Here is a 24,006-nt window from a genome sequence, read left to right on the forward strand (position 1 = left end):
AACTACGCTGCATTAGGCCTACTAATTGTGTATGGGTGAAACAGTGGCGCATCTGCGGTCCCTCCTTCCACTAGGCCTCCACTGACCTGTCTACTGCGGCCCGTGTACCCCTTGAACCAACCTAATAAAATATTTAAAAAATTAATTTGATTATAAAAAATAAGATCGTGTTGAGATCTCAAATGCAGACATTTTAACAATCAAAACAAACACACAACAAATATCTGGAACTGTACTACAAAGGTCCAACAGCTACAATTTCTTTCTCCTGCAAGAAGTTAACTGAAAGTTTTTTGGAGTTGTTAACACAGATATGGCATCCACCGAGTGTTGTCCTGTCGCGTCTCCTTTAAATTATTTCCAATAAGATGTTAAACTATTAATTTAATAAAATCAATAATTAAAAAAATAATTGAGTAAGTCAAAAGCACATTGCAAATAAACATTAATTACAAATCAAGAAGCATGGCGCGTCCGAGGGTGAGTAGATACCGAATAAGAATATAATCACCCTCGGACGCGCAATGCTTATTTACAACAGCCTTCCTTCCTAAGAATCAGCCCTTCCGTGGTGTAGAGAGAGGTTGTGTTACACTCCAAGGTGTTCCCCAGGTTGCCTTTCCTGAGCTTCGATCTTCCGGCTCTCGTTTAGTAGCTGTTGGAAACTACGCTGCATTAGGCCTACTAATTGTGTATGGGTGAAACAGTGGCGCATCTGCGGTCCCTCCTTCCACTAGGCCTCCACTGACCTGTCTACTGCGGCCCGTGTACCCCTTGAACCAACCTAATAAAATATTTAAAAAATTAATTTGATTATAAAAAATAAGATCGTGTTGAGATCTCAAATGCAGACATTTTAACAATCAAAACAAACACACAACAAATATCTGGAACTGTACTACAAAGGTCCAACAGCTACAATTTCTTTCTCCTGCAAGAAGTTAACTGAAAGTTTTTTGGAGTTGTTAACACAGATATGGCATCCACCGAGTGTTGTCCTGTCGCGTCTCCTTTAAATTATTTCCAATAAGATGTTAAACTATTAATTTAATAAAATCAATAATTAAAAAAATAATTGAGTAAGTCAAAAGCACATTGCAAATAAACATTAATTACAAATCAAGAAGCATGGCGCGTCCGAGGGTGAGTAGATACCGAATAAGAATATAATCACCCTCGGATGCGCAATGCTTATTTACAACAGCCTTCCTTCCTAAGAATCAGCCCTTTCGTGGTGTAGAGAGAGGTTGTGTTACACTCCAAGGTGTTCCCCGGGTTGCCTTTCATGAGCTTCGATCTTCCGGCTCTCGTTTAGTAGTTGGTGGAAACTACGCTGCATTAGGCCTACAAATTTGGTATGGGGTGTAGAGACAGGTTGTGTTACACTCCAAGGTTTTCACCAGGTTGCCTTTCCTGAGCTTCGATCTTCATGCTCTCGTTTAGTAGGTGTCGGAAAGTAGGCTGCATTAGGCCTACAAATTGGGTATGGGGTGGAGAGAGATGGTGTGTTACACTCCAAGGTGTTCCCCAGGTTTCCTTGCCATTGCTTCGGTCTTCCGACTCTCGTTTAGTAGTTGTAGAAAAGTACACAGCATTAGGCCTACAAAATGGGTATGGGGTGGAGAGAGATGGTGTGTTACACTCCAAGGTGTTCCCCAGGTAGCCTTTCCTGAGCTTCGATCTTCATGCTCTCGTTTAGTAGGTGTCGGAAAGTAGGCTGCATTAGGCCTACAAATTGGGTATGGGGTGGAGAGAGATGGTGTGTTACACTCCAAGGTGTTCCCCAGGTTTCCTTGCCATTGCTTCGGTCTTCCGACTCTCGTTTAGTAGTTATAGAAAAGTACACAGCATTAGGCCTACAAAATGGGTATGGGGTGGAGAGAGATGGTGTGTTACACTCCAAGGTGTTCCCCAGGTTGCCTTTCCTGAGCTTCGATCTTCATGCTCTCGTTTAGTAGGTGTCGGAAAGTAGGCTGCATTAGGCCTAAAAAATGGGGAATGGGGTGGAGAGAGATGGTGTGTTACACTCCAAGGTGTTCCCCAGGTTTCCTTGCCATTGCTTCGGTCTTCCGACTCTCGTTTAGTAGTTGTAGAAAAGTACACTGCATTAGGCCTAAAAAATGGGTATGGGGTGGAGAGAGATGGTGTGTTACACTCCAAGGTGTTCCCCAGGTTGCCTTTCCTGAGCTTCGATCTTCATGCTCTCGTTTAGTAGGTGTCGGAAAGTAGGCTGCATTAGGCCTACAAATTGGGTATGGGGTGGAGAGAGATGGTGTGTTACACTCCAAGGTGTTCCCCAGGTTTCCTTGCCATTGCTTCGGTCTTCCGACTCTCGTTTAGTAGTTGTAGAAAAGTACACAGCATTAGGCCTACAAAATGGGTATGGGGTGGAGAGAGATGGTGTGTTACACTCCAATTTGTTCCCCAGGTTGCCTTTCCTGAGCTTCGATCTTCATGCTCTCGTTTAGTAGGTGTCGGAAAGTAGGCTGCATTAGGCCTACAAATTGGGTATGGGGTGGAGAGAGATGGTGTGTTACACTCCAAGGTGTTCCCCAGGTTTCCTTGCCATTGCTTCGGTCTTCCGACTCTCGTTTAGTAGTTGTAGAAAAGTACACAGCATTAGGCCTACAAAATGGGTATGGGGTGGAGAGAGATGGTGTGTTACACTCCAAGGTGTTCCCCAGGTTGCCTTTCCTGAGCTTCTATCTTCAGGCTCTCATTAAATTGTGGTTAAATGGAACAACTGCATTTGGCGTACTAGTTGGTTTGGGGCCTACTATCGGTGTCTGCCACTCCTTGCTGTTCTCCTGGTTTCCTGTCCTGAAATACCATTTTCAGCCTCTCGTTAAGTAGTTGTTAATGTTAGACTGCATTTGGCCTACTAGTTGGGTTGGGGCCTACTATCGGTGTCTGCCACTCCTTGCTGTTCTCCTCCACTGAACAAAGCTGTGCCGCCTGTTTACTACGGTTGCCAATTTTGAACTGCATTTCGACTACTTACTGATTTGGCCCTACTCTCTGTGTCAGCCTCTCATTCCAGTTGTCCTCCACTGCAATGCCCCCTGGTTATTCCTGTGTTACCAATTTTGAACTGCATTTAGCCCACTTTCTTCTTTGGGCCTATATCTGTGTTTCCACTTCATCGTGCCCATTGCCCAGCCAGTGATAGATGAGTCTGCTGGTACATTGACCCATAACGCAACATTCCCCGTGCACGCTACACAACAACATTGTGACCCTGCTGAAAGTCAGGTTGCTCTTCCCGCATACCATACCACCTTACACGGGGACAAAGAGGAAGGTGCAGATGAAAGTGCAGGTTCCTTCATCAGGTGGGGGGAGGAATACTAGTTGGCGACGTCACTGGCACAGGGCCTCTCATAGTACGCAAAAGTGTTGCTGCCGGTGGGAGGCGCCCCCGCCGTGCAAACACACCGCTGTACTTTGAGGGGCCCTGTGCCAGTGCCAATGCCAACGAGTGGGCCCCCCCTGCTTGCTCAGGTTCACAGCACTTGCAAAGTTGAAATACTTACCTCTCCCTGCTCCACTGCCGTGACGTGGTCCAGATTTCCTGGGCCCACTAATTACTTGAACCAGCCCTACCCCCCACAACTTTAGCCAAATGACCCCCAATTTCAAATGCCTTCCAATTATTATAAGGTAAATTACGCTTGACAAGCTTCATTAAGAAGAATGGATGGTTTTGACATTAAAATGGGCACTCTAGGTGTTTTCCTGGCCCCCACTCACTGCCGACTATGCTGCCCCATTGACTTGCATTGGGTTTCGTGTTTCGGTCGATCCCGACTTTACGTCATAATCGGCCGATTTCACTCGACCCGACTTTGGACATAGTCGGGTTTCGCAAAACCCGGCTCGACTCTAAAAAGGTCAAGGTCGCTCAACTCTAGTGCTAAGGCCTCTTTCACACTTCCATCTTTCAGCTCCCGTCACAATCCGTCGATTTTTGAGAATGCAGGATCCTGCAAAAAAATTTGTCTTACAAGACAAAGTCTTTCCCATAGACTTGTAGTAGCGACGGATTGTGACAGATGGCCATCTGTTTCATCCGTCATGCACTGGATCCGTCGGAAATAGCGGTCAGTCGTGCGTAGAAAATGTTCGGAGAAACGTTTTTTCTGCACGTCGGAAAATCGCTCAGCGACGCACCCTGCGCTGCCCGTCGTCGGCTATAATGGAAGCCTATGGCCACAGGATCCGTCGCTGACCGTCACACACAGGAATCCAGCGACGGATCACGTTTTTCCCCTCTGAGCATGCCCAGAAGGATTTTCAAATCCGGGAAAAAGTCTCTCTCTCATCCCCCGACATTTGATTCCCTGAAATTTCTCCATTGAAATTGTGGCAACAACACAAACAATGCATCCGTCATTACACTGGATGCGTCACACACCTTTTTCACTATTTTCATAATGTCCGTCGATACGTTATTTTACTGCACAACGACGCACAGCAGAAGACGGAAGTGTGAAATAAGCCTAAGGCTTCACACAAAGTCCTCACTTTCTCTCTATGTCCTATTAATAGGACAATATCCGTATGGCAGCAACTTGAGCCTTTTTACAGGTGTCCCTACTTGTGGTGACTCCGGGCTCTATATGCTACAGTGCCTTCGAATGTAATGGTGGACAGGCGACTTGGAATCTCCTGCCCACCGGTTTCTGCTGTGGGGCATACAGTTACCCCCTCAACATAGGAATTCCGGCCACCGGTTACTTACGCTGATTCTAGAGTGAGCCTTCTCACAGCTCCACTCCCAGTATGTTTCCTCTCCTTCACCTCTTCTCCCCTCGCAGTCTTTCACAGACTGCTTGGACAGGAGCTGCAGAACCTCATGTTTGCACGGCTCAAGCTCTCTTCTCAAACTGACTACCTAACTCCTCCTCCAGCCATAAAATATAGGGAAGCCACCCACAAACTGGATTAGAGCTCCCCTTTCTGGCATGGAGTCAGAACAGTGTTGTGCGTACGTGTCACCTGTTAAAGGGATCCTCCTCACTTCCAGGCATGGTATCACCCTGCCCATGAGGAAGCCAATACCACTGTAATAACCAGCTTCCTGGGGTGTCACATTCCCCCACAAGTTAAATCCAGTGCTCCCAGACTGGAAAAACTAAAAAAAAAAAAATGGGTTAAGGACATGCGAATTTTTAAATGCATTACAACAAGTAAAATAACTTTGCTTCCCTTTATGGGAGGTTACTGTCTTGAATGTTACGTATAACTACAATACAAGGTGCCAATAGTTTTACCAAAAATAGAACTTTCTATGGCACAAAATATTAAACATAAAAATCTGATTACCACTTACGGGTATACTTGTCTTTGCTACATGAAATACTATCACTTTTAATAAAGTGCAATAAAATCAACATTTTCTGAAACTAAAGTAGTGCAAACATTTAAAAGTGCAAACGACATTCAAGTCTTTCAACATCACATTAATAACATTTTTATTCAGCAAATTGTGAGGTCCCTCTCATCAACAACAGCAGAATGGGGGACCCATTCCAAACCCCCAACGTAGGCTTCGGCATGCTGCAAGGCTTACTGGTCTTCTCTCTGGACCACTTCTTCGGCTAAGTTAAACAAGTTTTTGTTCTTGGTCACATTAAGGCAATAACTTTAGTGCAAACAATAAACAGTATCTTCATTGGTTATATGTAAAACCAGTAAGAAGCACCTTAAGAAGTGCTAACTATGTACAATGGAAAATTCCTTGATCATTCACCGTCCATGATCCAAATGTCTTTTCAAACAGATTAACTTTTAAACTTTAGCAATCATTTAACTGTCTATTTCCTCTTCCAGGGTAGCTCTTGTTGGCTGTTACTTCCTGACCAGGAAAACTGAGCATGGTACCTTTCAACTGCTATATCATACCATGGCACATTGGTTGGTTCCAACACTGGTGTCTAGGTGGACTTGTGACACTTTGTAAATGGCCTGGCTGGGCCTGCTGCTGCCCCTGCAGGGACTGAGGCTGCAGCCTGGTCTACATGCTTTGGCTGCTTCTGTACTGGTACACATATTCTGCAGTCAAGAGCATACCAAACTTTGCCGCCAATGTGGTGAGTGCAAGTGACCTTATCTCCGGGGTAAAGGTCCCTGTCAGGGTGTCTTTCCATTAGGGGGGTTTCTATGTCTCTACGGTTGACAAATATTTCATTTCTCATTCCTTGTTCTTTGATAAAACTCCAGCCTCTCTTATGATTGAAGACAACCACTTCTCCCTGCCATAGTGGTCCCCTTTCTGCCCAAGGGATTTTATGGATTCAGGCCTTTGCTTCTAGGTTCCTCTCTTCATATGCTGTCTGTCGGGTCAGGGATTGCTGCCTCTCCTGTTCCTCAGATATATGCAGGTTTGGATTACCGTATATACTCGAGTATAAGCCAAGAATTTCAGCCCATTTTTTTTAGGCCGAAATTGCCCCTCTCGGCTTATACTCGAATCATACCCAGGGGTCGACAGGGGAGGTGGAGTGGCAGATGTCTAAGCATACTCACCTGCTCCTGGCGCGGTCCCTGCCTCCCCGGCAGCTTCTTCCTGTAGTGAGCGGTCACATGGTACCGCTCATTACAGGTATGAATATGGACCCCACTCCACTCCCATAGGGGTGGAGCCGCATATTCATTACTGTAATGAGCGGTACCATGTGACCGCTCAATACAGGGAGAAGCTGCCAGAGCCGGGGAAGCAGGGACCGCACCAGAAGCAGGTGAGTATAAGCAGTGCGCTATATTCACCTGCTCCCCGTTCCACCGTCGCCAGCCACCGCTGCGTCTTCTGCATCCTCTGCACTGACGCTCAGGTCAGAGGGCGCGGTGAAGCAATTAGTGCGCGCCACCCTCTACCTGAGCAGTCAGTGCAGTGGACAGGGAACGTAGAGGCGGCTGAACGCGGAGCAGGTGAATATAGCAAGTGCCGGGGGCCTGAGCGACGAGAGGTGAGTATGTGATTTTTTTTTTTTTTTAATCGCAGCAACAGCATATGGGGCAAATATCTGTATGGAGCATCTTATGGGGCCATATAAGTATTTATGGAGCATTACATGGGGTAAATGTCGGTATGGAGCATCTTATGGGGCCATAATCAGCATTTATGGAGCATGACATGGGGCAAATTACTGTATGGAGCATCTTATGGGGTCATAATCCGCATTTGTTGAGCATTATATGGGGCAAATGTCAGTATGGAGCATCTTATGGGGTCATAATCAGCATTTGTGCAGCATTATATGGGGTGTATTTTGTATGGAGCATCTTATGGGGCCCATCATGAACTATATGGAGCATTATATGTGGCTCCTGATTCAATATGGATATTAAAAAACACATAACCTACTGATGTCTGAATTCATTTTACTTTTATTGGTATCTATTTTTATTCTTGACATTTACTGGTAGCTGCTGCATTTTCCTCCCTAGGCTTATACTCGAGTCATTAAGTTTTCCCAGTTTTTGTAGCAAAATTAAGGGGGTCGGCTTACACTCGGGTCAGCTTATACTCGAGTATACTGTATACGGTACTTCATAAAACATAACTTTTACTCCTAATTTCTTTAAAAACAAACTCACAATATCTAAAGTGCATAATAAACCGTGCAAAATGAAAAGCTAATGCAAGATGGGGAATAAGTGCTAATGAAAGCATATAGTACCAATGGAACAAATAGGGGAATTTTTCACCACAAACCGTGTGGTGCCATATAGGTTCTTTTTACTTCTATAGTTCGAATGTTCGGATTTTTTCAATTTTTTTGGTGATTAATCCATCTTTTTCAACTCTTGGACTTATACCACATCACGTCCTAATAATAGTTTTTCACACATATAGAGATAATCTGATAGGGTGTTTATATTTACTTCCCCCCAATCAGTATTAAATCGTTATATCTCTCAGTGTTTTGATATAATAAGCAACAGAAACACTTGCATACTCAATGAGGCATTACTTATCAGTTATTCCCTTAGCTTCATCATGTCTGTACTGTTGTTCTATCTGAACATATGGCGGTACAAAACAGTGCGCTCATTTAACCATACAGAAGGGAAGTGTTTCATATCCAATTCCTTTATCGTATCTTTTATCCCAAATGAAGCCTGAATACATCTATGACTCTCTATTGAGATATAATTTCCAGCATACGTTCTTGTTTGTTATCAAATTGGGTTCAATATATCACATATATATTATACTCATCTGGGTAACGGGACATATCCCCCGGTTTTCACCGCTGAGTTCAGAGAATACCATCTGAGGTAATGGCCACTTCACATATCACTGCCATATGGTCCCTTTCTCATATCGTGTCTTTCAAACCATTTCATCGTATAGAATCTTCAGGACACAAGGTTGCAGTTTCTTTACCTTTTGCTGGTAGTATGCAGCCACAGTCCAGGGTATGGATCACAGGTGATGGTGAGGTCCGGCCAGCCTGGAAGTGATTCGGAATCCCCCTATCCAGGTGGGGTTGGAAGCCTTCCTTACTGCGCTGTGTTGTAGTACCTTGCTGCCTAAGGCTTCACACAAAGTCCTCACTTTCTCTCTATGTCCTATTAATAGGACAATATCTGTATGGCAGACAACCCGAGCCTTTTTACAGGTGTCCATACTTGTGGCGACTCCGGGCTCAATATGCTGCTGTGCCTTCAGATGTAATTGTGGACAGGCAACTTGGAATCTCCTGCCTGCCAGTTTCTGCTTTGGGGCATACAGTTACCCCCACAACCTCTGAATTCTGGCCTCCGGTTACTTGCGCTGATTCTGGAGTGAGCCCTCTCATAGCTCCACTCCCAGTATCTTTCCTCTCCTTCCCTACTTCTCCCCTCACAGTCTCTCACAGACTGCTCTGACAGGAGCTGCAGAACGTCATGTCTGCACAGCTCTCAAACTGACTACCTAACTCAACCTCCAGCCAGAATATATAGGGAAGCCACCCACAAACTGGATCAGAGCTCCCCCTACTGGCCTGGAGTCAGAACAGTGTTGAGTGTATGTGTCACTTGTTAAACGGATCCTTCCTCACTTCCAGGCATGGACTTACCCTCCCTGTGAGGAAGGCAATACCACTGTAACAACCGGCTTCCTTGGGTGATACACTACCACCCCACTGTTTCACAGTTGGGATGGCATGTCTCCAAAAATTAAGGTCTTTGTTCTTGTGTGTTTTCAAAACACTAATCTGGATTTTTTTTTTGAGTAATGGCTTCTTCCTGGCAGAGTGGCTTTTCAGCACATGTGGATACAGTACTTGTTTCACTGCGGATATTGACTCAATATTGCTAGCTTCTGCCATCATATTCACAAAGTCTTTTGCTTTTGTCCTTGGGTTGATATGGGTTCAAAAAACTTTGAAACGCGTAGAACCTTCTCTTTTTTTTTCTTTTATATAGCGCTAACATATCCTGCAGTACTTTACATTGTCATCGATGTCCCCAATGGGGCTCACAATCTAAATTCCCTATCAGTATGTCTTTGGAATGTGGGAGGAAACCAGAGTACCCAGAGGAAACCCACACAAACACGGGGAGAACATACAAACTCCTTGCAGATGTTGTCCTTGGTGGGATTTGAACCCAGGACTCCAGCGCTGCAAGGCTGCAGTGCAAGGCTGCAGTGCTAACCACTGAGCCACCGTGCTGCCCAACAAACCACTGTCAAACTTTAATAACTTTCTGGAATCTCAGCATTTGGGCAGCGCAAACAAAATCCACGTATTCCTTTGCAGAGTTCTGTTTCATGCAGTTGGTGACCGACTTGTGGATCTGTGGCAGCCCTTATCTACACATGCTTTGAATACCTAATACCAGGTGAGCAGTTTTTTGTCAAACCACTTACTCTATTTGTGGGGTAAGACCCTATTTTACGCTTGTGTCTCCCTCTTTCCTCACAATACTAGTCTCTCATTATTCTGGAATTTGGCAAATATTAATAATTATAGTAATCTGAATTGACCTAAAATGGGAAATGTTTATTCTGATTTCATGTCAGATATTGAGAAAAACATGCAAATGTGTCTTTTTACATAGTGTATGTAAACTGGTTTCAACTGTTTGTATGGGCATGATGTCTGCAAACATTTTTATGTTCTATTTCTTAATATTTTTCATCTTTGCTTTCCACAGGGTACCACTATTATCACCAACTTGTCCTCTGTGCTTAAAGATCATGAAGTCTGGGAGAAACCTTTTCAATTTTACCCAAAACATTTCCTTGATGAGAATGGAAAGTTTGTGAAACGAGATGCATTTATCCCATTTTCTGCAGGTGAGGAAAGTCTACTTTGTATTAGTGATCATATCTTACATGCAAGGGTTATACATTATTGGGGCAGAATAGCTACTGTGATAACTTAGGGATCGATTAGCTTCTGGGATGGTTTTCTACTACAGTGCCTTGCGAAAGTATTCCTGGAACCTTTCAACCTTTTCCCACATATCATGCTTCAAACATAAAGTTACCAAATGTACATTTTTGGTGAAGAATCAACAACAAGTGGAACACAATTGTGAAGTTGAACGAAATTTCTTGGTTATGTAAAATTTTTGTGGAAATTCAAAAACTGCAAAGTGGGTCGTGCAATATTATTCGGCCCCTTTGACTTAATACTTTGTAGCATCACCTTTTGCTGCGATTACAGCTGGGGTATATCTCTATCAGTTTTGTACATTGAGAGACTGAAATTCTTGTCCATTCTTCCTTGGCAAACAGCTCGAGCTCAGTGAGGTTTGATGGAGATCATTTGTGAACAGCAGTTTTCAGCTCTTTCCACAGATTCTCGATTGGATTGAGGTCTGGACTTTGACTTGGCCATTCTAACACCTGGAAATGTTTATTTATAAACTATTCCATTGTAGATTTTGCTTTGTTTGGGATCATTGTCTTGTTGGAAGACAAATCTCCTTCCCAGTCTCAGGTCTTTTGCAGACTCCAACAGGTTTTCTTCAAGAATGGTTCTGTATTTGGCTCCATCCGTCTTCCCATCAATTTTAGCCATCTTCCCTGTCCCTGCTGAAGAAAAGCAGGCCCAAATGATGAAGCTGCCACCACCATGTTTGACAGTGGGGATGGTGTGTTCAGGGTGATGACCTGTGTTGCCTTTACGCCAAACATATCGTTTGGCATTGTTGCCAAAAAGTTTGATTTTGGTTTCATCTGACCAGAGCACCTTCATCCACGTTTGGTTTGTCTCCCAGGTGGCTTGTTTCAAATTTTAAATGACACTTTTATGGATATCTTTGAGAAATGGCTTTCTTCTTGCCACTCTTCCATAAAGGCCAGATTTGTGCAGTGTACGACTGATTGTTGTCCTATGAACAGACTGTCCCACCTCAGCTGTAGATCTCTGCAGTTCATCCAGAGTGATCATGGGCCTCTTGGCTGCATCTCTGATCAGTCTTCTCCTTGTTTGAGATGAAAGTTTAGAGGGACAGCTGGGTCTTGGTAGATTTGCAGTGGTATGATACTCCTTCCATTTCAATATGATCGCTTGCACAGTACTCCTTGAGATGGTTAAAGTTTTGGAAATCATTTTGTATCCAAATCTAGCTTTAAACTTCTCCACAACAGTATCACGGACCTGCCTGTTGTGTTCCTTGGTCTTCACGATGCTCTCTGTGCTTCAAACAGAACCCTGAGACTATCACAGAGCAGGTGCATTTATTCAGAGACTTGATTACACACAGGTGGATTATATTTATCATCATTAGGCATTTAGGACAACATTGGATCATTCAGAGATCCACAATGAACTTCTGGAGTGAGTTTGCGGCACTGAAAGTAAAGGGGCCGAATAATATTGCACGCCCCATTTTTCAGTTTTTGAATTTCCACAAAAATTTAAAATAAGCGATACATTTCATTCAACTTCACAATTGTGTTTCACTTGTTGTTGATTCATCACCAAAAATTTACATTTGTATCTTTATGTTTGAAGCATGATATGTGGGAAATGTCGAAAAGTTCCAGGGAGCCGAATACTTTCGCAAGGCACTGTATATATATATATATATATATATATATATATATATATATAATCAGTGAGACACATATATATTTCATACAGAGCTAGACAGCAGAAAAGCTGGTAATTCATTTGTCGGCTTTTGCCAAATCATTACCGAACCCGACAGGATATGAGACATGGCTATTTGTCCCTCACTAATAATCTTAGTAGTGTGTGAGTGTGTAAAATTTTGGAGCTGTAGGTATTAAATTAAAGGATTAATTCACGGAAAAAACTGGCATGGGCTCCCGCGCAATTTTCTCCACCAGAGAGGGAAAGCTAGTGACTGAGGGCAGATATTAATAGCCTAGAGAGGGACCATGGTTTTTGGCTCCCACATCTGCCCCCAGCCACCCCAGAAAAGGTGTATCTGTAAGATGCGTCTATTCTAGCACTTAGCATATCTCTTCCCATTGCCCTGTAGCATTGGCATATGGGGTAATAAGGGGTCAATGTCACCTTGCTATTGTAAGGTGACATTAAGCTTGGTTAATAATGGAGAGGTGTCAATAAGACACCTATCCATTATTAATCCAATAATATGAAAGTGTTAAAAATACACACACACATTAAGAATAAAGTCCTTTATTGAAATAATGAAACACACAGGTTTAACTTTTTGCATGCTTAATCCAAGCGAAGCTTTCGTTCTCCTGTAAAAAATTGCAAAATTAAAAAGCAACAGTATCCCATACCTGTCCGCCATACAGTCAAGTCCCACGCTGTGAATCCATCTCAAAGGGTTAAATAGTTTACAACCCGGAGCAGTGCTAATACTACCAGTTGGGCTGTAAACCACAGAGGAATGAATGTAAAACTGCCTGCGCAGCCTTCCTGCCTGACCGGACATGAATTCTGTAGCGTGGGAAAGTCTCTGAATATTTTCCCACGCTGTCAAGTTCACCGCATCAGGAGGGGAGTCAGCGCAGCCTAAGTGATGTCAGCGGTAGTCACTGAGCATACACTGACTCCCCGCCTGATGTGGTGAACTGACATCATGGGGAAAATACAATAGCAAGGTGACATTAACCCCTTATTACCCCATATGCCATAGCTACAGGGCAGTGGGAAGGAACAGGCTAAGTGCCGGAATAGGCGCATCTTACAGATGCACCTTTTCTAAGGTGTCTGGGGGCAGATTTTGTTAGCCAGGGGGGCCAATGGTCCCTCTCTATGCTATTAATTTCTGCCCTCAGTCACTGGCTTTTCCTCTTTGGCAGAGAAAATTGTGCGGGAGCCCACACCAGCTTTTTTCCATGAATTAACCCTTTAATTTAACACCTACTGCTCCAAAATTTTACACGCACACATTACTAAAATTATTAGTGAGGGGCATATAAAAATATAACTGATATGCAATGGTTTCCTGCATGTAAACCATGTCTCATATCCTGTCGGGTTGTGCAATGATTTTATAGAACCTGACAATTGAATTATTGGCTATTCTGCTATCTAACGCTCTATGAAATATATATATATATATATGTGTGTGTGTCAATGATATATCATCAATGATATATACATATATATATATATATATATATATATATATATACACACACTCCCTGACAGAAGTTATGTCGCTTATCCATATTATGTAAACAAAAGCTTATAACCGGACGTTAAATTCATCCATTTGTTGTATAAATTATTCTTTTGAAAACAGAAACCCTCCGAAATGTGGCTTAGGTTAGGAAAATAAATTTCCATCAATGTAGAAATATTGATCAGTTAATGGACACAGAATGGTTAGATTTTGGCAAGACAAAAGATTTATCGCCCACAGAAAGTAATGTGATATTCAAACAAATAATTAACTTATAATACAAATATATGTTGCATAACATTGGTGAATGAAGTTGTGGTGTTATTAGAGTCATATTTAATATTTTGTGTGACTTCCATGAGCTTGAAGGACTGCATCCATGCGGTTCAACAATGATTCATACAATTTATTAATGAAGTCATCAGGAATAGCAAAGAATGCAGTCTTACATGCCTCCCAGAGTTCATCTAGATTCTTTGGTTTTGTCTTCCAAGCTTCCTCTTTCATCCTACCCCAAACATGCTCAATGATGTTCATGTCTGGTGACTGGGCTGGCCAGTCCTTGAGCACCTCGATCTTTTTTGCCTGGAGGAACTTTGTTGTAGAGATGGATGTATGAGATGGAGCACAATCCTGTTCAGAATTTGACCCCTTTTATGATTTTGAATATAAGAGGTAGCTAATACTTCTTGATATTTTAGGCTACTCATATTGCCTTCCACCTTGCAAATGTTTTGCACACCCCCATACTGAATGTAACCCCAGACCATGATCTTTCCACCACCAAATTTAACTGTTTTTTTGGGGGTGTATTTTGGATCCATATGGGCTTCAGTAGGTGTCCTGCAGTATTTGTGGTAGCTGTGGTGTAATTCTGCTGAAGATTCATCAGAGAAATCCACCATCTGCCAGTATTCTAGCGTCCATCTGTTTAGCAGGCTGTGGGACTTTGCAAATACCACACATTTTTTTTATTTGCCTTTTGTTTAATGCTGGCTTCTGGGCACTGATTTGACCATGGAGGCCGTTTCGAGACAGAATCCTACAAACTGTTCTAGTTGACACAGGGACTTGAGGTGACCGGGCCTGTTGGAGCTCTGCTGCAGTGGAAGAGGGGCTTGCTTTGGATTTTCTAACCAACAAATGTTCCTCCTGAGCAGTTGTCTTGCGGGGTCTGCCAGACCAGGGCTTGTCAAACACATCTCCAGTCTCTTCAAATCTTGTTTTAATTCTTTTTACTTGACACTGAGACACATTAAAGGTGCCAGCCACCTCTGCAGTGGATCTGGTCTTCAGCCTCTTGATAATCCAGGCTTTGGTTGCAGGGTGGATTTTTGGCATGCTGTCAGAGCTCAAGTTGCAGTTCAAGTGAAGGTCTGGGGTGCTGGGTTTCTTTTAATAAACACACACTATTTATCCAATCATTTACTGAGCACAGTTGATGATGTAAACTAGGATTGGGTGCATTATATGACCTGCGACAAAACTTTTGTCTTGCCAAAATCTGACCATTCTGTGTCCATTAACTGATCAATATTTCTGCATTGATGCCAATTTATTTTCTTAACCTAAACCACATTTTAGAGGGTTTCAGCTTTCAAAAGAATAATTTATACAACCAATGGATGAATTTAACATCAGGTTATAAGTAGAGTTGAGCGACCTTGACCTTTTTAGAGTCGAGCCTGGTTTCGCGAAACCCGACTATCTTAAAAGTCGGGTCGAGTGAAATCGGCCGATTATGACGTAAAGTCGGGATCGACCGAAACACGAAACCCAATGCAAGTCAATGGGGCAGCATAGTCGGCAGTGAGTGGGGGCCAGGAAAACACCAAGAGTGCCCATTTTAATGTCAAAACCATCCATTCTTCTTAATGAAGCTTGTCAAGCGTAATTTACCTTATAATAATTGGAAGGCATTTGAAATTTGGGGTCATTTGGCTAAAGTTGTGGTGGGTAGGGCTGGTTCAAGTAATTAGTGGGCCCAGGAAATCTGGACCACGTCACGGCAGTGGAGCAGGGAGAGGTAAGTAATTCAACTTTGCAAGTGCTGTGAACCTGAGCAAGTAGGGGGGGCCCACTCGTTGGCATTGGCACTGGCACAGGGCCCCTCAAAGTACAGCGGTGTGTTTGCACGGCGGGGGCGCCTCCCACCGGCAGCAACACTTTTGCGTACCATGAGAGGCCCTGTGCCAGTGACGTCGCCAACTAGTATTCCTCCCCCCACCTGATGAAGGAACCTGCACTTTCATCTGCACCTTCCTGTTTGTCCCCGTGTAAGGTGGTATGGTATGCGGGAAGGGGGACCTGACTTTCAGCAGGGTCACAATCTTGCAGTGTAGCGTGCACGGGAAATGTTGCGTTATGGGTCAATGTACCAGCAGACTCATCTATCACTGGCTGGGCAATGGGCAGGATGAGGAGGAAACACAGATATAGGCCCAAAGAATAAAGTGGGCTAAATGCAGTTCAAAATTGGTAACACAGGACTAATCAGGGGGCATTGCAGTGGAGGACAACTGGAATGAGAGGCTGACACAGAGAGTAGGCCCAAATCAGTAAGTAGTCGAAATGCAGTTCAAAATTGGCAACAGTAGTAAACAGGCGGCACAGCTTTGTTCAGTGGAGGAGAACAGCAAGGAGTGGCAGACACCGATAGTAGGCCCCAACCCAACTAGTAGGCCAAATGCAGTCTAACATTAACAACTACTTAACGAGCGCCTGAAAACGGAATTTCAGGACAGGAAACCAGGAGAACAGCAAGGAGCGGCAGACACCGATAGTAGGCCCCAAACCAACTAGTACGCCAAATGCAGTTGTTCCGTTTAACCACAATTTAATGAGAGCCTGAAGATAGAAGTTCAGGAAAGGCAACCTGGAGAACACCTTGGAGTGGAACACACCATCTCTCTACACCCCATACCCAATTTGTAGGTCTAATGCAGCGTAGTTTCCAACAACTACTAAACGAGAGCATGATGATCGAAGCATTGGCGAGGAAACCTGGGGAACACCTTGGAGTGGAACATACCATCTCTCTACACCCCATACCCAATTTGTAGGCCTAATGCAGCGTAGTTTCCAACAACTACTAAACGAGAGCATGATGATCGAAGCATTGGCGAGGAAACCTGGGGAACACCTTGGAGTGGAACACACCATCTCTCTACAGTGGAACACACCATCTCTCTACACCCCATACCCAATTTGTAGGCCTAATGCAGCGTAGTTTCCAACAACTACTAAACGAGAGCCGGAAGATCGAAGCTCAGGAAAGGCAACCTGGAGAACACCTTGGAGTGGAACACACCATCTCTCTACACCCCATACCCAATTTGTAGGCCCAATGCAGCGTAGTTTCCAACAACTACTAAACGAGAGCCGGAAGATCGAAGCAATGGAGAGGAAACCTGGGGAACACCTTGGAGTGTAACACACCATCTCTCTACACCCCATACCCAATTTGTAGGCCTAATGCAGCGTAGTTTCCAACAACTACTAAACGAGAGCCGGAAGATCGAAGCAATGGAGAGGAAACCTGGGGAACACCTTGGAGTGTAACACACCATCTCTCTACACCCCATACCCAATTTGTAGGCCTAATGCAGCGTAGTTTCCAACAACTACTAAACGAGAGCCAGAAGATCGAAGCAATGGAGAGGAAACCTGGAGAACACCTTGGAGTGTAACACACCATCTCTCTACACCCCATACCCAATTTGTAGGCCTAATGCAGCGTAGTTTCCAACAACTACTAAACGAGAGCCGGAAGATCGAAGCAATGGAGAGGAAACCTGGGGAACACCTTGGAGTGTAACACACCATCTCTCTACACCCCATACCCAATTTGTAGGCCTAATGCAGCGTAGATTCCAACAACTACTAAACGAGAGCCGGAAGATCGAAGCAATGGAGAGGAAACCTGGGGAACACCTTGGAGTGTAACACACCATCTCTCTACACCCCATACCCAATTTGTAGGCCTAATGCTGCGTAGTTTCCAACAACTACTAAACGAGAGCCGGAAGATTGAAGCAATGGAGAGGAAACCTGGGGAACACCTTGGAGTGTAACACACCATCTCTCTACACCCCATACCCAATTTGTAGGCCTAATGCAGCGTAGTTTCCAACAACTACTAAACGAGAGCATGAAGATCGAAGCAATGGAGAGGAAACCTGGGGAACACCTTGGAGTGTAACACACCATCTCTCTACACCCCATACCCAATTTGTAGGCCTAATGCAGCGTAGTTTCCAACAACTACTAAACGAGAGCATGATGATCGAAGCATTGGCGAGGAAACCTGGGGAACACCTTGGAGTGGAACACACCATCTCTCTACAGTGGAACACACCATCTCTCTACACCCCATACCCAATTTGTAGGCCTAATGCAGCGTAGTTTCCAACAACTACTAAACGAGAGCCGGAAGATCGAAGCTCAGGAAAGGCAACCTGGGGAACACCTTGGAGTGGAACACACCATCTCTCTACACCCCATACCCAATTTGTAGGCCCAATGCAGCGTAGTTTCCAACAACTACTAAACGAGAGCCGGAAGATCGAAGCTCAGGAAAGGCAACCTGGGGAACACCTTGGAGTGTAACAAACCCTCTCTCTACACCACGGAAGGGCTGATTCTTAGGAAGGAAGGCTGTCGGAAAGAAGCAGGGCGCGTACGAGGGTGATTATATTCTTATTAGGTATATACTCACCCTCGGACGCGCCCTGCTTCTTTATTTGTAATGAATGTTTATTTGCAATGTGGTTTTGACTTACTCTATTTTTTTGGTAAATAATGATTTTATTATTTTCATTGTTTTGCATCTTCTTGGCAATAATATAAAGAAGACGCGACAGGACAACACTCGGTGGATGCCATATCTGTGTTTAAAATTGAAAAAACCTTTCAGTTAACTACTTGCAGGAGAAAGTTATTGTAGCTGGTGGCCATTTTTAGTACTGTACCAGATTTTTGTTGTATGTGTTTGTTTTTAATGTTAAAATGTCTGCATTTGATATCTCTCCAGTATTTTCTTTTTTATAAGCAAAATACTTATTTTTATATTTTCTGATGTTGGTTCCAGGGGTACACGGGCAGCAGTGGTGTGGTCAGTGGAGGCCTAGTGGAAGGAGTGACCGCAGACAGGCATCGAAGGCCTAAAATAATAACACATGGCTGTAGGCAATTTTAAATTGGTTCCAGGGGTACACGGGCAGCAGTGGTGTGGTCAGTGGAGGCCTAGTGGAAGGAGTCACCGCAGACAGGCATCGAAGGCCTAAAATAATAACACATGGCTGTAGGCAATTTTAAATTGGTTACAGGGGTACACGGGCAGCAGTGGTGTGGTCAGTGGAGGCCTAGTGGAAGAAGTGACCGCAGACAGGCATCGAAGGCCTAAAATAATAACACATGGCTGTAGGCAATTTTAAATTGGTTCCAGGGGTACACGGGCAGCAGTGGTGTGGTCAGTGGAGGCCTAGTGGAAGGAGTGACCGCAGACAGGCATCGAAGGCCTAAAATAATAACACATGGCTGTAGGCAATTTTAAATTGGTTCCAGGGGTACACGGGCAGCAGTGGTGTGGTCAGTGGAGGCCTAGTGGAAGGAGTCACCGCAGACAGGCATCGAAGGCCTAAAATAATAACACATGGCTGTAGGCAATTTTAAATTGGTTACAGGGGTACACGGGCAGCAGTGGTGTGGTCAGTGGAGGCCTAGTGGAAGGAGTCACCGCAGACAGGCATCGAAGGCCTAAAATAATAACACATGGCTGTAGGCAATTTTAAATTGGTTACAGGGGTACACGGGCAGCAGTGGTGTGGTCAGTGGAGGCCTAGTGGAAGGAGTGACCACAGACAGGCATCGAAGGCCTAACATAACAAAAATGTCAATACAATGGTATTGCCAGTGGCAGGCATTGAAGGATGTCAGCGCATAGACTAAACATTGGTGGAGCTGTGAGATAATTTTGCAAGTGGTAGAGCACTGTTTGAGCTGGGGTGGGGGGAAACTGTCTTGTGGCCGGCGGTACAGGCCCAGGGCCCCTCATATTACAATGGTGTGTCTGACGTTGGGTGCGCACCACCACCGCCAGAGACACTTTATTGTACTAGGAGGGACCCAGTGGCAGTGCCGTCGACCAAAAGTGGCCTCACCCACCTCTTCAGACAAACTGCACTCTCACGGGTGCTGTCGCCAAGTGTCGATACCACGGCCCCGTGTGGGGAGTTTGGCCATTTATGGAGGTGTAAACATGTCGTATGCTGGACAATGAGGTGCAGAAAATTACGAGATTGGAAAAGGCATTCAGAATAGTCCACAGGCAAGACCTTTTCATAGGAAAGCTAGGTGTCAGCCGGGCAAGGTGGGGCAAAAGATTTTGAAATCCAGTTGTGGTTCATTTTAATGAAGGTTAGATCATCTACATTTTGGGTAGCCAGACGAGTCCTTTTTTCTGTTAGTATTGAACCTGCAGCACTGAATACTCTTTCTGATAGGACACTAGCTGCCGGGCAAGCAAGCTCCTGCAATGCATATTCTGCCAATTCTGGCCAGGTGTCTAATTTTGATGCCCAGTAATCAAATGGGAATGACGGTTGAGGGAGAACATCGATAAGGGATGAAAAATAGTTTGTAACCATACTGGACAAATGTTGTCTCCTGTCACTTTGAATTGATGCTGCAGTACCTGTCCTGTCTGCGGTCATAGCAAAATCACTCCACAACCTGGTCAGAAAACCCCTCTGGCCAACGCCACTTCTGATTTCTGCCCCTCTAACTCCTCTGGTCTGCTGGCCCCTGCAGCTCGTGTGAGAACGATCACGGGCGCTGTGTGCAGGGAATGCCAGAAGCAAACGGTCAACAAGAGTTGATTGTTTGGTTGCTAATATTAGTTCCAAGTTCTCATGTGGCATTATATTTTGCAATTTGCCTTTATAGCGAGGATCAAGGAGGCAGGCCAACCAGTAATCGTCATCATTCATCATTTTAGTTATGCGTGTGTCCCTTTTGAGGATACGTAAGGCATAATCCGCCATGTGGGCCAAAGTTCCAGTTCTCAAATCTGCGGTTGTGCTTGGTTGAGGGGCAGTTTCAGGCAAATCCACGTCACTTGTGTCCCTCAAAAAACCAGAACCCGGCCTTGCCACCAATTTCCAGTGGCCCCGGAAAAGCTTCCTCATTAAAAATATAATCATCCCCATCATCATCCTCGTCCTCCTCCTCCTCTTCGCCCGCTACCTCGTCCTGTACACTGCCCTGGCCAGACAATGGCTGACTGTCATCAAGGCTTTCCTCTTCCTCAGCTGCAGACACCTGATCCTTTATGTGCATCAAACTTTGCATCAGCAGACGCATTAGGGGGATGCTCATGCTTATTATGGCGTTGTCTGCACTAACCAGCCGTGTGCATTCCTCAAAACACTGAAGGACTTGACACATGTCTTGAATCTTCGACCACTGCACACCCGACAACTCCATGTCTGCCATCCTACTGCCTGCCCGTGTATGTGTATCCTCCCACAAAAACATAACAGCCCGCCTCTGTTCACACAGTCTCTGAAGCATGTGCAGTGTTGAGTTCCACCTTGTTGCAACGTCTATGATTAGGCGATGCTGGGGAAGGTTCAAAGAACGCTGATAGGTCTGCATACGGCTGGAGTGTACGGGCGAACGGCGGATATGTGAGCAAAGTCCACGCACTTTGAGGAGCAGGTCGGATAACCCTGGATAACTTTTCAGGAAGCACTGCACCACCAGGTTTAAGGTGTGAGCCAGGCAAGGAATGTGTTTCAGTTGGGAAAGGGAGATGGCAGCCATGAAATTCCTTCCGTTATCACTCACTACCTTGCCTGCCTCAAGATCTACAGTGCCCAGCCACGACTGCGTTTCTTTCTGCAAGAACTCGGACAGAACTTCCGCGGTGTGTCTGTTGTCGCCCAAACACTTCATAGCCAATACAGCCTGCTGACGTTTGCCAGTAGCTGCCCCATAATGGGAGACCTGGTGTGCAACAGTGGCAGCTGCGGATGGAGTGGTTGTGCGACTGCGGTCTGTGGACGAGCTCTCGCTTCTGCAGGAGGACGAAGAGGAGGAGGAGGGGGTGCGAACGGCTACAGCCAATTGTTTCCTAGACCGTGGGCTAGGCAGAACTGTCCCAAACTTGCTGTCCCCTGTCTACCCTGCATCCACCACATTTACCCAGTGTGCCGTGATGGACACGTAACGTCCCTGGCCATGCCTACTGGTCCATGCATCTGTTGTCAGGTGCACCTTTGTGCTCACAGATTGCCTGAGTGCATGGACGATGCGCTCTTTAACATGCTGGTGGAGGGCTGGGATGGCTTTTCTGGAAAAAAAGTGTCTACTGGGTAGCTCGTAGCGTGGTACAGCGTAGTCCATCAGGGCTTTGAAAGCTTCGCTTTCAACTAACCGGTAGGGCATCATCTCTAACGAGATTAGTCTAGCTATGTGTGCGTTCAAACCCTGTGTACGCGGATGCGAGGCTAAGTACTTCCTTTTCTAACCATAGTCTCATGTAGGGTGAGCTGGACTGGAGAGCTGGAGATCGTGGAACTAGCGGGGGTGCCGGTGGACATGGCAGACTGAGAGACGGTGGGAGATGGTATTGTTGCCACCGGTGCCCTAGATGCAGTGTTTCCTACTACGAAACTGGTGATTCCCTGACCCTGACTGCTTTGGCCTGGCAAAGAAACCTGCACAGATACTGCAGGTGGTGCGGAAAATGGTGGCCCTACACTGCCGGAAGGGATGTTGCGTTGCTGACTAGCTTCATTGGCCGAGGGTGCTACAACCTTAAGGGACGTTTGGTAGTTAGTCCAGGCTTGCAAATGCATGGTGGTTAAATGTCTATGCATGCAACTTGTATTGAGACTTTTCAGATTCTGTCCTCTGCTTAAGGTAGTTGAACATTTTTGACAGATGACTTTGCGCTGATCAATTGGATGTTGTTTAAAAAAATGCCAGACTGCACTCTTTCTAGCATCGGATACCTTTTCAGGCATTGCAGACTGAGCTTTAACCGGATGGCCACGCTGTCCTCCAACAGGTTTTGGCTTTGCCACGCGTTTTGGGCAAGATACGGGCCCGGCAGATGGAACCTGTTGCGTTGTTGATGCCTGCTGCGGCCCATCCTCCTCCGCTTCAGAACTGCTGCCGCCTGCACCCTGTTCCCCCAATGGCTGCCAATCGGGGTCAAGAACTGGGTCATCTATTACCTCTTCTTGTAGCTCGTGTGCAACTTCTTCTGTGTCACCGTGTCGGTCAGTGGTATAGCGTTCGTGATGGGGCAACATAGTCTCATCAGGGTCTGATTCTTGATCAGCACCCTGCGAGGGCAATGTTGTGGTCTGAGTCAAAGGACCAGCATAGTAGTCTGGCTGTGGCTGTGCATCAGTGCACTCCATGTCAGATTCAACTTGTAATGGGCATGGACTGTTAACTGCTTCACTTTCTAAGCCAGGGACGGTATGTGTAAAGAGCTCCATGGAGTAACCCGTTGTGTCGCCTGCTGCATTCTTCTCTGTTGTTGTTTTTGCTGAAGAGGACAAGGAAGCGACTTGTCCCTGACCGTGAACATCCACTAACGACGCGCTGCTTTGACATTTACCAGTTTCACGAGAGGAGGCAAAAGAGCTAGAGGCTGAGTCAGCAAGATAAGCCAAAACTTGCTCTTGCTGCTCCGGCTTTAAAAGCGGTTTTCCTACTCCCAGAAAAGGGAGCGTTTGAGGCCTTGTGTAGCCAGACGACGAACCTGGCTCCACAGCTCCAGACTTAGGTGCAATATTTTTTTTCCCACGACCAGCTGATGCTCCACCACTACCACTACCCTCATTACCAGCTGACAATGAACGCCCCCGGCCACGACCTCTTCCACCATACTTCCTCATTGTTTTAAAAACGTAAACAAACTAACGGTATTTGTTGCTGTCACACAAATTACACGGTGAGCTATAACTTCAGTATGATTTAGCTACCCCTTTACAGGTGAGTGAGACCACAACGAAAATCAGGCACAATGTTACACACTCTGTTGTTGGTGGCAACAAATGAGAGAGATGCCACACACGCAGGACTGTCACTGAAGCACAAATGTAAATATTAATCTCCCACTGATTTGATTTTTTTTTTTTTTAAGGGAGACTTTAGGAAAAAAAAATAATAGAATAAAATTATTTTTTCAGGAAGAATTTAGAAACCAAATAAAATAAAATGATTTTTTCAGGGAGAATTTAGAAAACAAATAAAACAAAAAAAGGCTTTCTATGGCCCACTGAGTGAGAGATGACGCACACAGGAGTCAGGAGTGGCACACAAGCCCAGAGGCCAATATTTATCTCCCACTGATTGATGTAGTGATTTTTTCAGGTAGATTTTGGAACCCAAATCAAGCTAAAAAAATAATAG

The 24,006-nt window shown here is 45.0% G+C and overlaps 1 protein-coding gene across 2 annotated transcripts in view; it reads left to right on the forward strand.

The window, feature by feature from the left end:
• Positions 1-24,006, forward strand: part of LOC138647787 (cytochrome P450 2D15-like) — a 338,963-nt gene that overhangs the window by 282,772 nt on the left and 32,185 nt on the right. For both annotated transcript variants that reach the window (XM_069737045.1, XM_069737047.1), the window contains exon 8: positions 10,150-10,291. In XM_069737045.1, coding sequence (XP_069593146.1) covers positions 10,150-10,291 — 142 coding nt within the window. The remainder of the gene's footprint in view (positions 1-10,149; positions 10,292-24,006) is intronic.

Source organism: Ranitomeya imitator, chromosome 8 (genome assembly GCF_032444005.1).
Source record: "Ranitomeya imitator isolate aRanImi1 chromosome 8, aRanImi1.pri, whole genome shotgun sequence".
NCBI classification, from domain to species: Eukaryota; Metazoa; Chordata; class Amphibia; order Anura; family Dendrobatidae; genus Ranitomeya; species Ranitomeya imitator.